At 64.9% G+C, this 15,227-nt stretch overlaps 1 protein-coding gene across 5 annotated transcripts; it reads right to left on the bottom strand.

Annotated features, from left to right (window-relative positions):
• Positions 1–895: 895 nt before the first annotated feature.
• PLK5 (polo like kinase 5 (inactive)) lies at positions 896–14,953 on the bottom strand. Of its 5 annotated transcripts, none has more exons than XM_082736997.1 (15): positions 14,936–14,953; positions 7,262–7,375; positions 7,009–7,125; positions 6,444–6,573; positions 6,256–6,343; positions 6,059–6,154; positions 5,547–5,745; positions 5,308–5,434; positions 5,044–5,120; positions 4,806–4,890; positions 4,455–4,532; positions 3,092–3,248; positions 2,122–2,251; positions 1,916–2,026; positions 896–1,242 (listed from the first exon to the last, which is right to left on the bottom strand). In XM_082736997.1, the coding sequence occupies exons 2-15, from the start codon at positions 7,340–7,342 to the stop codon at positions 1,057–1,059; spliced, it is 1,662 nt and encodes a 553-aa protein (XP_082593123.1). In that variant the 5' UTR covers positions 7,343–7,375; positions 14,936–14,953; the 3' UTR covers positions 896–1,056. The 5 variants fall into 5 exon arrangements, with proteins under 5 accessions (XP_082593123.1, XP_082593120.1, XP_082593119.1 ...); XM_082736994.1 differs by lacking the exon at positions 14,936–14,953 and adding an exon at positions 8,005–8,145 and having other exon boundaries at positions 7,262–7,312; XM_082736993.1 differs by lacking the exon at positions 14,936–14,953 and adding an exon at positions 8,005–8,145.
• Between the last annotated feature and the right edge of the window lie 274 nt (positions 14,954–15,227).

A 15,227-nucleotide genomic window follows, 5' to 3' on the forward strand; every position in this document is an offset into this window, starting at 1 on the left:
TCCCCTGTCAGGCCACACCAAAGCCTGCGACCTCCCTGGCCCACGCCCCGGCGCCCTCGGCCCGCTGCCCGGCCGTGACCTTCACGCCGTCCTTGCCCTGGAAGCCCAGAGGCCGACCTTTACACACCGGCGCGGAAACACACGCAGGCTGAGGGGAAAAGCAAGGTCACACTGACAGGGTCCTCGCTTTCCAGGGGAACACAAGCATGAGTAACAGAGCCCAGTGACCCTGTGACCTCCCCACGAAGGTTGTGGCTCTGTCCACGTACGGTTTGTTGCAAATAAAGCTCGTCCACGCTTTACTTTTGGAATTGATAGTAAGTCGGCGAAGAGGAAAAGCCCTGTTTGGAGGGCATCCAGCGCGCAAGTTCTCATTCTGGCCCAAGGTGGTCACATCCCACCGCCAGCTGCCCGCCCCCCGCCCGCCGCAGGTGCACCCACGGGACGTGCGGTCCTCAGCGGGGCGGCGACAGGCATCACGTGGTACTGCAGCTCTGTCGGAGCGCCTCCCCTCTCCCCCGCCGTGTGACGGACAGGGCGTGGGCCCCAGCAGAGGGACAATGACAGGGACAGTCATGGTCACACTGTGTGTGAGGCCCTGCGCGGGCACCGGATACCCCGCTTCTCCCAAAACTGTTTGCATCTTTGTTGCCTTTTTCTCTGATTACAAAGGAAACGTGCTTTGTGAAATGTAGCCTCAGGCCTGCAAATTCTTCGGTTTCTCTCTCTGAAGCAGGGTCTCTCTCCAGCCCCGCAGACATTGGGGTACCTGGGCGCTGGCCGAGATCTGGCCCATCTGTCTGCCACGAGCGGCAGTGGGCTCAGAGCCTGCCGGTCCGAAGGGTCGCCTCCCCGAAGCGTGTCAGACCCCACCACAGAGGCAGACAGCCCGCGAGACAGTCCACTTTTCTTTAATGATAAAAGAACAAAACCAAACAGAAGTCTGGGTTGCCTAGTCACGACCCAAGGCAAGGTCCCTGACCTCCCACAGTCCCGGGGCAGCCCCCGGGGGCTCCGGGGTTGGAGCCAAGGGGCCGGTCCCCTTGCTGGGGGATCCTAGACGCTCTGCAGCATGTGCAGGGCGTGCACAAGGAGTGGTCGGGCAGCCAGGGCAGGGCTGGGGCTCTGCAGGGCGCCCGGGGGGTCAGGGGCACCGGGCCAGCTGCCTTCCCAGACCGTGAGCCGCAGCTCGTCGCCTCCGCCACCCAGCACCAGGTGAGTCCGGTCGCCACTGCCGCTTATCTGCCAGGGGTGAGGCAGCGGGGTCAGGGAGAGGGGCCCCCACACCCACCCCCAGCCCGGCGCTCCAGGGAGCAGGGCAGGCGGACCCCCTGACCTGGATCTCAGCGCTGCCCCACCCCCCAGGAGCTCAGGGAGCCAGGGTCGAGGGCTCCACTGTACCCACGGGTAAAGGGGGCTGAGACGGGGCTTCTGCCCAGGGCCACCCCGAACCCTGCGGCCTGGGTAACCCAGCTTCCCCGGCGGACGTCCTCTCCAGCTGAGACCCAGTCCGGCTCAGGGCAAGGGTGCTAGCCCTGTTCTAATCTGGACAGAGGGAGCTTTTACTGTAACAGAGTAATAGTGTTTTGGGGTAACAAGGAAAGCATTGTACACCACTGCTTCTGAAGTCTGGGTCAGGCCTGGCTGCGCTCGGTCAGCGACCACCAAGACTGCCCGGGGCAAACCTCAGTCTAGACACGACTGTCCTCCGAAATGACATTTGGGTGGCTGCGAAGGGTTGCCCCATGAGGATGGCCCGGGGGATGTTCTGCCAAGACCGAAACCTTTCTGATTTTGCATATTCTGTACTTAGAGGTCCATATCCCCAGCCCCACCAAGCCAGCTGTCTATGCCCCCCGACCCCGCCGCAGAGGGGACCGGCACAGCCCCAAGGACGCAGGCGCCTCACGCTCACCTGCAGCGTCCCGTCACTGAACAGCAGCAGCAAAGCCCGCTCCGAGGCCAGGAAGCGCAGCAGGCAGAGGCCTGGGGCCGCGGGCAGGGTGGGCGTGGGCCGGGCCCCCTCCTGCAGACAGACCCAGCCCTGCGGCTCTGGCTCTCCCGGCCAGCCAGGGGCTGTCCCCACTTGCCCAGCCCCACTCGGCCCTGCCAGGCCCTTACCTCTCGCAGCCGCTGCTGCATACAGCGGGTAAACAGCCGGAGGACGGCCAGCTTGGCGCCCAGCGGGCTGGGCACGTCCCTGGCGGCGAAGGTTTCTAGCTTCCCCCGGCCAGGCACATAGCACACTCGGCTGGGGAGTGGGACACAGGGTGGTGCCTATGTCTCAGCCTCTACCCGGGACCACGTGGTGCCCGAGGACGCCTTCCCGCCAGCCACGCCCCTGGGATGGGGGTTTGGAGACCAGCTCCGCACTGACCCACCTCTGTCCTTACCTCTAGCCCCAGCCCTTCCCCAGAACTCCGGCCCCTGGAGCCGTGTCCCCCCTGAGATCCCGGCCTGCCCCAAACCCATGCCTTTGCCACCTTCCCATCTGGCCTAGTATCTGCTCCGACCTTCCAGATTCCAACCCCCGGCATTCCTCCGAGGCCACCACCCCAGGCCATGGCCACTCCCCGCCTGACTAGTCCAACCACCCACCTGCTGGCTCCCTGGGTCTCTCCTGCCAACCAGGTCACATGGAAAGTGTGACCTGGACCCATCCTTCCTGTTCCAACGGCCACAGCAGCTTTCCGGGCCACTGACTTCACATCCCCCCTGTGTCTCCACGTCACTCGGTTCCTCACACCCACCAGGCTGGGTCCCATGTCCGAAGCTTTGCACATGCTGTTCCCTGTGCCTCCCATGCTGTTCCTGATGGCTCCTTCTCACCCTTCCTGTCTCGCCTGAATGCCACCTCCTCAGAAAGGACCTTCACAGCCCTTACCCTGCAGCCCCCGAGTCTGCCCCCTCACCCAGACCATCTGCTCCAGAAAACTGCCTCCTGGAATCAGCTGAGTTATTGGCGTAGCACTGTTTCCCCCTCCAGCAGGCAGGGAGTGCCCACGGGCGTGCACGGTAGGTGCTACTTTAACAAATACTTGAGGAATTATTGAAGAAAGATGGGGAGCTGGGCAGGAGGCCCGTGACTTACTCCCCTGGGGGGCGCAGGGCCATGTGTGTGCCGTCCCGAAGCAGGACACCGCTGCCCCCGTCCGACAGGTGATAGCCGAAGCCGTACTTGCTGAAATAATCCACCCACTTGGGGGCCCAGAGGGTGGGCCGCTGCTCCCCTGGGGGTTCCTGCGTGGCTGGGCATAAAAATGAAGTGAACTGAGCAAGAGGTCCGGGAGGCCTGGGGACGGAACAGTGGCGACACGGAGGATGGAGAGCCAAGTCCAGGGGGCAGGGAGCCCAGCCTTGCCTTGCAGGGAGAGGGACAAGGGGCTGGGGAGTCCCAGCCGCCTCCGGAGAGGAGCCCTTCGGAACCATGGGGAACGCTCCAACCCCGCAGGCTTTGTGGGATTGCATTAAAAAAAAAAAAAGTGTGTTAAAAGCAAATCGATCAGTGGCCTCTGGAATCCTGGGTCGGATCCTGGGAGAGCAAAAGGAGCACTGGCGGAAAAAACCGGCAACCCAGCGGCCAGGGAAGCTGCGGGAGCGGCAGGCAGAACTCTCAGGCTGCCTTCGCTGTAAATCTCCAGTGTCTTTCACTGTTTCTTTAAGATTTCTGAGTAATTCAGCATTGGTTCCAGCTGAGGAAAGAGCCTCAGTGTCCAGGGTCTTCCTGTGCTACAAGAACAGAAGAGTAAGAAGAACCTGGGTCCTACAAGAAAGGAGAGGCTCGGGGCGCCTGGGGGGCTCAGGGGGTTAAGCCGCTGCCTTCGGCTCAGGTCATGATCCCGGGGTCCTGGGATCGAGCCCCGAATCGGACTCTTTGCTCGGCAGGGAGCCTGCTTCCTCCTCTCTCTCTGCCTGCCTCTCTGCCCACTTGTGATCTCTGCCTGTCAAATAAATAAATAAAATCTTAAAAAAAAAAAAAAAAAAGGGGGCGCCTGGGTGGCTCAGTGGTTTGGGCTGCTGCCTTTGGCTCGGGTCATGATCTCAGGGTCCTGGGATCGAGCCCCGCATCGGGCTCCCTGCTCCGCAGGAAGCCTGCTTCCCTCTCTCTCTCTCTCTGCCTGCCTCTCTGCCTACTTGTGATCTTCGTCTTTCAAATAAATAAATAAAATCTTTAAAAAAAAAAAAGAAAATAAAATTAAAACATTAAAACATAAAATTAAAAAAAAAAAAAAAGGAAAGGCTCCTGGGACAGTGACCCAGGAGGGGCAAGACATGGGGGGCTGGGGGTTCCCGGACCCTGGGATGCAGGATGGGTGTCCCTGTGCCTGAAGCCTCCCTGAGCTCTACCCCCCAGGGGAGCCCCCGAAATACCCAGGGGCCCCTGGGCAGAGCTGGGCACTTTTCTTGGGATGTTAAGGGACAGGTGGCCCCTATGGGCCGGGCTGGGTTCCTACCTGGGAGGCCACGGTCCAGGCAGAGGGACAGGTTTCTGATGGCCACCTCGACCTCCTGCTTCTGCCTCCCTTTTGGCCCTGAGGAGACAGATTTCTGCAGGGGCAGACCTGTCTGTCGCCCACCGTGAGGGCCCCTCCCACCAGCTCTGCCCCAAGCTACAGAGTCTGGGAACATCTTATTTAAAACCCGGAAGCGTTCTGGCCAATGCCCCCATTTCACAGGTGGGAAAGTTGAAGCCCGGAGAGGGGTTCCAGCCCGGGTAAGGCCCACTGGTTGCCCTGACCTCCGCACTCTCACTCCCCGCCAGCACCCGCGGCCCGGGAAGGGCCTGGGATGGAGTGTCCGCTCACCTGCTGGGTCACTCCTGAGGGTCCCTTGGGTGAGTAGGTGGACGGGGACCTCGGGGTGGAGAGCCCCTCTGTCCAACAGGGAGGCCTGGGGAAGCAGCAGCCGGGGTGAGGGGAAGCAGGCCCTGGCCCCCAGGAGAGGCCTAAGGCGGGTGAGGGTCTCCCCGCTGCTCAGCTGAAGACCGCGTCCCCCAACTTCTCCCTCTGCCCAGGTCGCCTGCCTCCCCACGTGTATGCTCACCTCGCGGCCGCACCCCACGGAGTCGGGATCTGAAGCACCTGCTACCGGACCTGACGCCTCGCTGGGGGTGAAGGGGCCTGAGGGAAGCATGTGGGGTTTTGGGGGGCAGAGCCTGGGCCCACGCAGCAGAAGGCATCTGCCTCCCACGCCCATACCGCAGCAGGTGCGGAGGAGCAGAGCAGGTGGGCGGCAGGACAGGTGTGTGAGATGCGAGCCAGCCCAGCAGGCGGGGGCAGGGGAGGGGCGGGCAGGGGCGCTACTCACGGGGCGGCCGGCACTGGGTCAGCAGCAGGCGGCCCACCTTCCGGAAGAGCCGGCCCAGAGGCTGGGGCGCGGTGAAGAGGGGTGCGCTGTGGCAGGAGTGGGCTGGCAGCCGGTCCGGAGTGAAGCCCTAAGGAGCGGGGTGCCGGGGGTCTGTGCGGGCCGCCCGGCTCCCGGGCCTCGCCGCCCACCCCCACCCCACCCCCGACGCCCGGCGGGCCCCGCTGGGGAACAGCACACACTTGTGTGAAGAAGTCGTCCTGGAGCAGGTGGTCCAGACTGGGCCGCTCGGCCGGGTCGGGCGCCAGCAGGCGGGCGATGAGGCGGCGGGCATTGGGTGACAGGTGGGCCGGCTCGGGGTAGTGGCCGTCCCGGATGTTCTGGTACATCTCCGACAGAGGAGCCCCCGTGAAGGGAGGGGTACCGGTCAGCACTGTGTACCTGACCCCGGGGGCGGGGGAGGCAGGAAGCTGAGTGCCGGCTTGGATCTGATCTGTGGGTCCGAGGTTGGCGCACCCCGACCTGTGCACACCTGGCCATCCCTGCCCGAACTCCCCGCCTCTGGACAGGCTCTGCGTCCACCTTCCCATACCCGCCCTACAGCTGCACACACCTGTCCGCATCTGTCCTAGGCTCACACCTGCCTGTCCCCCATCCGGCCTCCTGTCCCTAAGCTTCCACCTGTCAGTACCTGGCCCTGCCGGGGTGCTCCTGCCCCTCTCCCCAGGCCCAGGGGCTCCCCACACCCACTCACATGACGCAGCCAAGAGCCCAGATGTCTGACTGGCAGGAGTGCCCATTCCTGGCGATGACCTCTGGGGCCAGAAAGTTTGGGGTCCCGCAGAGCACTCTGCGAGGGGATAATGGCTGGCTCAGGAAGGCTGGGGCCCCCATGCCAAGCGGGTCCCACTGGTGCCTCCGCAGAGGGACCGTCCAGAGCCTCTCACTTACCGGTGGCAGTGGCCCCCCGGCCCCACCCTGGCAGCCAGCCCCAGGTCTCCAATCTTTACCACCATGTTCTTGTTCAGGAAGAAGTTACCTGCAGGAGGAGGCCGGCCCGCAGTCGGTGAGGGCGGAAGCCCCGCCCCCAGCTCCCCGGCCCCGCCCCCGGCCTCCCCGCTGCGCTCGACCCCGCTCACTGGGCTTCAGGTCGCGGTGCACGATCCGCCGCTGGTGCAGGTAGCGCAGGCCGCTGACCAGGCCCCGCAGGTAGTAGCGCACCTCCGGCTCCGTCAGAGTCCGCCGCGCCTCCAGGACGTGCGCCAGCGACTGCGGGTGCCCGCGGGCGGCCGCGGCAGCGCCAGGGACACAGGTAACACAGGTGAGCTCGGATGAGCCCCGCAGAAGTACAGGAGGCGGGCCCAGGCGGCCGCGGGGGAGTCTGATCCGGCCCGGAGTCTCCGAGAGGAACCCACAGTGGGTACATGCCGGGCGCAGGTGACCCCCCGTGTGCTCAGGAGGGCTAAGGTGGGCTCAGGGGGGGGCAAGGTGGTCCCCATGGCCACAGGCGAAGAGGAGATGGGCACGGGTGTGTATGATGAGCACAGATGGGCCTGGTGCGGACCGGGCGGGGACAGGTAAGTACGGAGACACATAGGGGCGGCCACAGATAAGCACAGCAGACGGGGGGGGGGGGGGGGGGGCTGTCCCGTGAGCACAGAAGACCCTGGGGGGGGCTCCCTCTCCGCCCAGCCCCTGGGGCACCTGGCAGCCACAGTACTCCAGCACCAGGTACACGTGCTCTCGGTCAGCGAAGTGTCCGTGGAGGGCCACGATGTTGCGGTGTTTCAGGCGGCTGTGCAGGGCGATCTCGCGTTCCACCTGCAGCCACGGCCCCACGTGTCCACGCCCCATCGTACTCCGGCCCAGGGCATAACCCCATCCCCCAGGGCAGGGACCTCTCGGGAGACCCCCTGCGAAGTGTGGAGCCCCCGGGGCATGGAAGGACTGGGCCTACCTTGCCGTGGGGACGCAGTCGCCCGGCCGCACCCCCGGCGCGAGGCACCACCTTGAGGGCAAACACGGCACTGGTGGACATGTCCACCAGCTTGTAGCAGCGGCTGAAGGCGCCCTGCGTGGAGGGGGATGCGCCCGCTCAGCCGCCGCGTGGGCACAGGGGTGCAGACAGGTAGCCAGGCCTCGTCATACACACACACACGAGATGCACGGACACACAGCTCACACCCTCACACCCGCAGTCATGACCGCATGAACACAGGGAAGACGCAGGCACACGCACAGACGTATCCATCTCCGGATACATCCAGCCGCCGGACCACAATACAGCCAGTGCGTGGACACACGACGCAGTTCCACTCCCGGACCCGGAAAGCGCGGAGACGGAGAGCGCGTTCCGATACGGACCTGGAGACAGCCCGACGGAGTTTCTACAAAGGTCGGATACCTGTAACACGCGAGTGCGCGCCCGCACCCCTGGACGCACAACCCATGGGCACAGCGCAGGGCGCCGAAGACCGGCTCCCGCCGCACAAGGTACACTGTGCGACGGGCACTACACAGACCCGGGCGCCCGACCGCGCCAGCGGGCACCAGACCCCAGAGTGGCGCCGACACACACCCACGGGCTCGCAGAAGTCCAGCCTCGGGGCGCACACTGCTCGCCGGGGCTCGAGATCGCGCGCGCACGCCCCTCCCCGCCGCCGGAGACCCTCCCGCGGACTCGCGGAGCCGGGTCCGCACCTCGCCGATCAGCTTCCCGCGCCTGTAGACGCGCCCCGAGCTCGGGTCGCGCAGGAAGGCGGAGACCGGCGGACGGCAAGTGCGCCGCCGCCGCGGCCCGTGCTCCATGCCGCCGGGGACCCCGCGGGCGCTCGGCGCCGGGACTGGCGCAGCCTCTGGCCGACCCCCGCGCCGCGGCTCTGGGGGTTGCGCGCCGCTGGGGCGCGTCTTATTGGCTGAGGGGGCGGGGCGGGGCCCGGCGCTGGGGGCGGGGCCCGGCGCTGGAGGGGGCAGGTGTGCGGGGCCGGCGGGCGGCGGGCGTGGGCGGGCAGGGACACCCGGCGGGCAGGTGTTCCAGTGACAGCGGAGCTCGCCCAGCCGCGCGCCCGCCCTGCGCCAACGCGGCGCGCCCGGTCCGGCTCGCTCTTCGGATCCTGCGCCCCCTGCCCTGCTGTGAAGTGTCAACGTGCCCATTTCCCAGAGAGGGAAACTTAGGTCAGAGAGCTTGTCTCCTTCTCTCAGAGGCCTCCGAGGGAGAGGCGAGTAGGGGCGGGGGCCTGACAGGGCTCTCGTGGCACTGGGGAGTCGTGGCCGGATCCAGAGGACAGAGAAAGAAGACCGGAACCTCTAGCGCCCGGGCTGCTCGGGAAGGGAGTGAGGCCCGGCGCAGGGGGCGAGGAGGGGCGCGGCTGGGGCTTGGGGGTGTCATGTATGCAGGCGCTGGGCCGCGGGAAGTAGCAGAATCTGGGGACCGCAGGACGGAGGTGATTGTGTGATCTCTGGCCTGGATGGCCAAGGAGGGGCGGTGGGATGAAAGGACTGGCGGGCTGTCCTGGACCCTCGCGGGAGCCACAGCCCAGACTCAGTTCCCGGCTGCTGGTGTTCTCATGCCACCCTGACATCAGTTCTGGGACACAGGGACTAGCCTCGTCCCCATTTCACAGGTGAGCACACTGAGGCCGAGGGAGACTGTGGCTTCCGCAGCCAGGAAGGGTCCGCGCTCGATCTGAATCCCAGCAGCGGCTTCTGGGTGTCACAGTATTAATCCCCGAATGTTACATAACATGAGGAGTGGAGGGGGTTAGCCGGGCTCCCTGTGGCTGGAATCAGGCCTTGGAATTTTCCAGAGACCAGATTTCAGAATCTGGCCCGGTCATGCTGCCAGGGACGGGAAACACCTTCTGAGTGGTCACATGTCCAGCTGGTGTGCCAAGCAGGAGCACCCAGGGCATGGGGGCCTCTCGGGGCCCCCAGGGCAGGGCAGAGAGCAAGACTCTGGTACCTTTGTTGGGGACCAGCCTCAGCAACAGGGTCGGGGATTCTGGGGCACCCGTGGGGGCAGCTGGCTGCAGCCGGGAGCCCAAGTTCCCTGCTAACGGAGACCAGGAGCTGTGTGGCAAGAGGTGGGGGGGGGTCACAGGCCTGGGCCATCACATCACCGTCACCCCGCTGTCTGCTGGCTCTCAGTTGCACCCTCCCTCTGTGCGTTAACTCAGGCATCCTTGTCAGCGTGTGGGACCTGCACCGGGCCCTGCACGCCCAAGACGGACACTTCTGGCCCCCCCGGAATGACTGCCAGGAGATCACCGGACTGAACCACAGCCGTGCGTCTGGGTGGCCTCCAGAGGTGAGCAGCAGCCTCTCCCTGGGTGGGTGCTGTTCCACTTTACAGATGGGAAAACTGAGACGCAGGAAGGCGTATTGAAGCTGGGGGTCGCTGGACTGCAAGTGGCTGAGTCCCACCCGGAGTCCAGAGCCACTGTCCACACCCCCATACCACCCCCCGGGCTTCTGGACCCTTCTTCCCAGGGCTCTGGGAGCTCTGACAGGGGCAGGTGGCGGAGCCCAGGGGACCCCTATAAGGTCCTGGCTGGGGGCCTCACAGCCAGCCTGTCAGCAGCACAGACCCCTGCTCTGCCCACTGTCCCGGCCGCCCGTTGTGTTTTCCTGGCTGAGCCTCTACCACAGGGCCAGGGAGACGTCCTGTTGTCAGGCTGCCCCTTGGCGAGGACCCTCTCCCTAACCACTCTAGAATGGAAAACAACTACCAATAGAACAAAAAACACAATGTCCACAGCAGCATAATTCACAACAGCCAGAAAGCGGACGGACACCCCCAGTGCGCACTGACATACAACGGCACATCACACGGCGCGGTCCGTCCCCACGCGGGAACACGGTCCAGCCTCAGGAAGGGAGGGACCCTGACCCTGCCATGACGCGGAGGGACCCGGCGGACACGGGGCTCAGGGAGAGCAGCCAGACCCAGAAGGACCCGTGCCGCAGGACCCCACTCCCAGGAGGGCCCCAGAGGAGTGCCGTCCACATGGACAGGAGAGGAGGGGGTGGGAGCCGGGGCTGGGGCAGGGACGGGGAGTCCGAGCTTCGTGGGGACAGAGTCTCCGTGTGGGGAGATGGAAGGTTCTGGAGACGGAGGGTGGGCGTGGTGGCAGGACCAGGCAAGTGTGCTTCCCGCTGCTGAGCCGCGCGCTCTGAGACGGCTGAGGTGGTGAATTTGTGCTGTGCTTACTAGAACGACAACGGACAGCGGCCACATCAGCTTCCCCGTCCTCCCGCAAAAGAAATCACTGCGCTAGGAGTGTAACAATTCCTCCAATTTTCCGGATGGGTAAACTGAGGCCGTTTGCCCGGCCGGCGAAGGGCGGTGGTATGGCCGAGGGGATCGGCGAGCTGCCGGACGCTCCCGGGCCGACCTGTGCCCGGGTTCCAGAGGCGGGGTGGTCTCTTGGGCTGGCACCTGGCCTGGCCACCCACCGCGTGCCGCCCGGAGCCCCGCCCGAGCCCCAGGCTACGGGCCACAGGCTCGCTTTCCCTCCGTCTCTCCCTTCACTGACCTGAGGTAACTCCCCAGACTCAGCACATTTCCTGGGAGAAATGCTGGGAAGCTTCTCTCAAAATACCTGTGCAGGTGGGGAAGTGGCTGCTGAGCCCGGCCCCAGCGGGGACACTCCAGGAGGCCTCCCTGGGGCTCGCCTGTGGGCATGCGGGTGGCACAGTCGCCCCTTTGGGAAGGACGTGGAGCGGGAGCCGGAGGCTCTGAGCCCCTTCCCGGCCTCCCGGCCTCTGGAACGGCGCGGACTCCTCCATACCTGCGTTGGTGACCTGTCCCCCCACCTGGCAGCTCCCCGGGGACAGCTGGGAGCGCAGCAGCCACCACACTCCGGAAACCCCGTGACTGCCGCCACGCGCTGCTTCCAGACCAGCTCAGCATGGCGGGGGCGGCTAGTCGTGTCTCCCCATCACCCCAGGACCAACCTTGGCCCTTGCCTCTCCCAGCCCTGTGTGCTTGCTGGCTCCTTCCAGAAGTGCTGTCCTCTGCTGTCCTTCCCAACGCCGCTCTGCGGGCTCCTCCCTGCCCTGCCTTCTACCTCGTCAGCACCCTTTGTGGCTGTTCTTCCTTCTCCCGCTGCGCCCAGGGCCAGCGGCGTGGGTCTCAGGACATGTCCCTTATCTTCACTCCCTTTTGGTGACATGGTGCAGACCAGCAGGACACTGAAGTGGGAGGCTCGTCTCTCCACCCATATCTCCCTCTGAGCTCTGCCAAAAACAGAGCCTGAAGCAAGGGTTTGGTGCAGAGCAGGAGTGAGGGCTGGGAAGGAAGGGGCATGGGGCAGGGTGGGCCCGGGGAGCCCCTTTGGGTCCCTAAGCAACGGTGCATAACATTCCTCAGGACTGTCTACCCAAGAGGAGGATAAGGGGAGCATCAACCCCCTGGCCAGGTCAGGGGACACCGAGTGCTTGGGCCCTTGGAGACTCAAACAACCAGGGGGTGGCTGGGAGCTGCGGACCCAGGGGCAGGAAGTTCAAGACTTCCAGAACCAAATCCCATTCAAACAAATGAATGCAGATTCGCTCCCATGGCCGTCCACTCTCACCCCCTCACTCACCCCAGTCCAGCCACCCTGGCCTCTCTGCTGGTCCAAGAACCCATACCAACCTCAGGGCCTTTGCACATGCCCTTCTCTCTGCTCATGATGCTCTGCATCCCCGAGTCTCCTGCCAGCCTCCCTTTTTCCTCTTCAAGGGCCTAGGCAAGGGCCATCTCTGTCCAGGAGGCCACCTCCGCCCTGCGATTGCCTCTGCTGCCCCTCACAACCTGAAATTATGTCGTTCCCCAGCAGGTCTGCTGGTTTCCATCCCACCAGACTGGGTACGCCACATGCAGACGCAGGTCTGGGCTTGTCCTGGCTGTGTTTCCCATAGGTGCTGACTTGCTGGGTGGCCTCATAGGGGACCTCCTCAGCGTCCTGAGTGGGTGCCGCCGCTCCAGGCGGGGCCCCTACTCTGACTCCTCTCCAGGGACACCAACTGGCGCTGGCTGTGTGCACAGGGCAGCGCCAGCATCACCCCGGCCAGATTTCCATGGGACTAATCTGCGTTTCATCTGCCTGGGTCTTTTTACCAATTGTGAGAAAAATAGCTCAGTGTCATGGGAGATCCTGGAACAGAAACAGGGAAATTAGCTAAAACCACACACGGTAAAATCCATATAAAACGCGGAGTTCAGGGGCGCCTGGGGGGGCTCAGTGGGTTAAGCGTCTCCCTTCGGCTCAGGTCATGGTCTCAGGGTCCTGGAATCGAGCCCCTCCTCTCTGCCTGACTCTCTGCCTGCTTGTGATCTCTGTCTGTCAGATAAATAAATAAAATCTTTAAAAAAAGAAAAAAAAATTCACAAAGAACCTATAAGGCAGTCAGTCAGTCACCCCAGGACCCTTGTGGGGAACATGAGGGCTGTCCCCTCCACTTCCCGCCCGATTTTACAGAACACACCTCCGTCTCTCTGTAAATGGCACCGTGTCACGCCGAACTTTCTTGACGTTTCCACCGCACCGTGTACCTGAGATGACCTGCCGTGTGCAGGGAGCGCCCCCAGCTTCCCCCCGTCGGCCTCCAAGCTGCCTCCCTTTCTCCCTCCGCCCCCGCCCCGCCCCGTCCTCACCTGGGCCTCCAGCCACCGGGCCTTTGCTCGTGCTGTGCCCCTGCCCCCCTCTCCCTCACACCCTCTCCTCCTCCTCCGGGTCCTGCCTGGAGTGTCCCCAGCTCCAGCAGGCGCCCCCCACAACCCTCTCCATGAAGGAACTCGGGACGGCCGTTCAGATGTGGGGAGAAGACTTTCTCAGGCCCCCCGGGTCCTGGGGGTCCTCAGTGCCCCTACGAAGTGGGAGTGAGGATTCCTCTCTGGGCAGCTCCGGAGACCCCGGGTTCTGGGGTGGGGGGTTGGAGCATCAGAGCCCCCCACCCCGATCCGGTCTCCTCAGGAGGCTGAAGTATCTCGGGGACCACGTGGCCAGGGCCTGACATCACAGGAGTCCGCAGGGAGTTGGGGGTTGGGGGACATGCTGAGGCCGCGGGATCTCCTCGTGGGTGTGCCCTGAGCCCCGAGGCCGCAAGACGACAGAGGCGGCAGGAGCCCAGCTGACAGCGCATCCACAGGGACCGTGTGGACGGATGTCCCCTCAGGGACGGTCCGGGCTAGAGCTTAGGGTAGGGGACCGCACTGACCCCCTGTCGGGGGTCTAAGCCAGGGCCCAGGAGGGTGGGGGCGGGGCCGAGACGCTGCCACATTTGCAGAGCGACCCTCCTGCGCGGTCCACGAGCTGAGCACTCGGCCTCCTTCTCTGCGAGTCTGCTGAGTCCAGCTCGGCTGCGGCCAGAGGACAGGGGACAGGGCAGGAGACGGGGGCCCGAGGCCAAAGGGGTGAGGCGGCAGGGCCCAGGACACCAGACCTTCCCCCCCATTCCCATCCGTCACGACAAGCTCTGTCCCCACAGGCGCGAGGACCCCATGCAGGCCCCAGCACCTGCTGTGTCCCCTCCCTGCAGGCCACAGCGCCTGCTGTATGCACTTTCTACAGCACTCGTGCCTGCTGTAGTTTACTCACTGCACTGTACAGTGCCTGCTGTATGCACTCCCTGCAGGCCACAGCACCTGCTGCATACCCTCCTGGCAGTGTGCAGTGACTCTGTACACACTGCAGACCACAGCGCCTGCTGGATGCACTCCTTGGAAGGCTCAGACTACTACATGCGGTCCCTGCAGGGCGCCGTGTCTACTGTGTACACTCCCTGCAGAGGTAAGCGTCTGCTGAATGCATCTGTGTAGGACGCGGCACCGGCTGTATGCACACCCTGCGCGCAGAGAGCTCTTTGGACTGGGGCCCGGGGAGTGAGGCGCAGCGGAGGGAAGGAGACTGTCCACTTGGTGGCGCCCCTGAGCCAAGCCTGATCTCTTCGGATGCCCCCAGGCCCAGGTGCGCTGGCCAGTACACGGCTGGTGCTCAGCAGCGGATGCCTGTCCTTGCAGCCTCCACCCTCGCTCCTCCTGCCCTTTCTCAGTCCCTGTCCAACCAGGCTTAGCCTCCTCAGGGTCCCAGACTGCCTCTGTCAATGCTGACCACTGGCCCGCTCTCCCTCCTCCCTGAAGCCCAACCTCCCTAGGCCTCTGGGACCCCACGCACTGCACCCCCATCCCCGCCCCTGGTACTCGGTGTCCACTCCCTCCACACTCACACCACACTCTGAACACCCCCGTGTGTCAGGACACCCACCCGTCTCTCTCCCCCGGACACGGCCCCTGCGCTCCCCGCCTCTCCCTGCGGGCCCACAGACAGCTCACCGCAGACCCCCCAGGAGCGACCTGCGGGCATGCCCCGGGCCTCCTGCCGCCCTTCCACAGCTCCGGCCACCAGCTGCCTCCTACCACACCGGCCCAAGGCCACCCCCCATGGAGGTCCTCTGTGCTCTGCTCCCCAACAGCAGGGAGCTGCCCGGGGCTCCTCACCCCCCCCCCCCCCCCGCCTCCGCCTGCCACCTCTTCGCTGCCCGCCCCACCCCCCCCCCCCCCGCCCCAGGCAGCCAGCTGTGGCTCTCCCACCTCCCATGGCCCCATTCCTCGGCCTGTCTCCACTCTGACCCCCTGACTGTCTCTTACCCTCGCATCTGGGGCTTCGTCCTCCTCCTCATGGTGATCGCCTCATCCGCGAGGGCCTTGCGGACCCGCAGCCCCATCTGCGGCGGGCCTGGGCTACTGCCTCTGAGTGTCCCCATTGAAAGGCCCTCTACCCTCCCGGGGCCGCCTCCCCCAGCCTGGTGAGCTGCTTCACCGCTGTCCTTGCACACAGTAGGTGCTCAGTGAAGTCTGTGTGCCTCGGTGGCCTTGAGGGGCCTTCCCCTGAGCTGCTGCGGGCGGGAAGGCAGAGCTGGATTGGTAACCCTCTCCCCGT

This window comes from Mustela nivalis, assembly GCF_964662115.1.
Source record: "Mustela nivalis genome assembly, chromosome: 1".
Taxonomy (NCBI): domain Eukaryota; kingdom Metazoa; phylum Chordata; class Mammalia; order Carnivora; family Mustelidae; genus Mustela; species Mustela nivalis.

Bases quoted from the DNA above. Each gene is read 5' to 3' on its own strand.
- PLK5 (XM_082736993.1), bottom strand. From the start codon at position 8,112: ATGGAGCACGGGCCGCGGCGGCGGCGCACTTGCCGTCCGCCGGTCTCC. The intron at 6,344-6,443 runs GTGAGCGGGGTC...CTCCTCCTGCAG, and splicing joins GCACCGCGACCTGAAGCCCA to GTAACTTCTTCCTGAACAAG. The intron at 6,155-6,255 runs GTAAGTGAGAGG...ATCCCCTCGCAG, and splicing joins CCGGGGGGCCACTGCCACCG to AGTGCTCTGCGGGACCCCAA.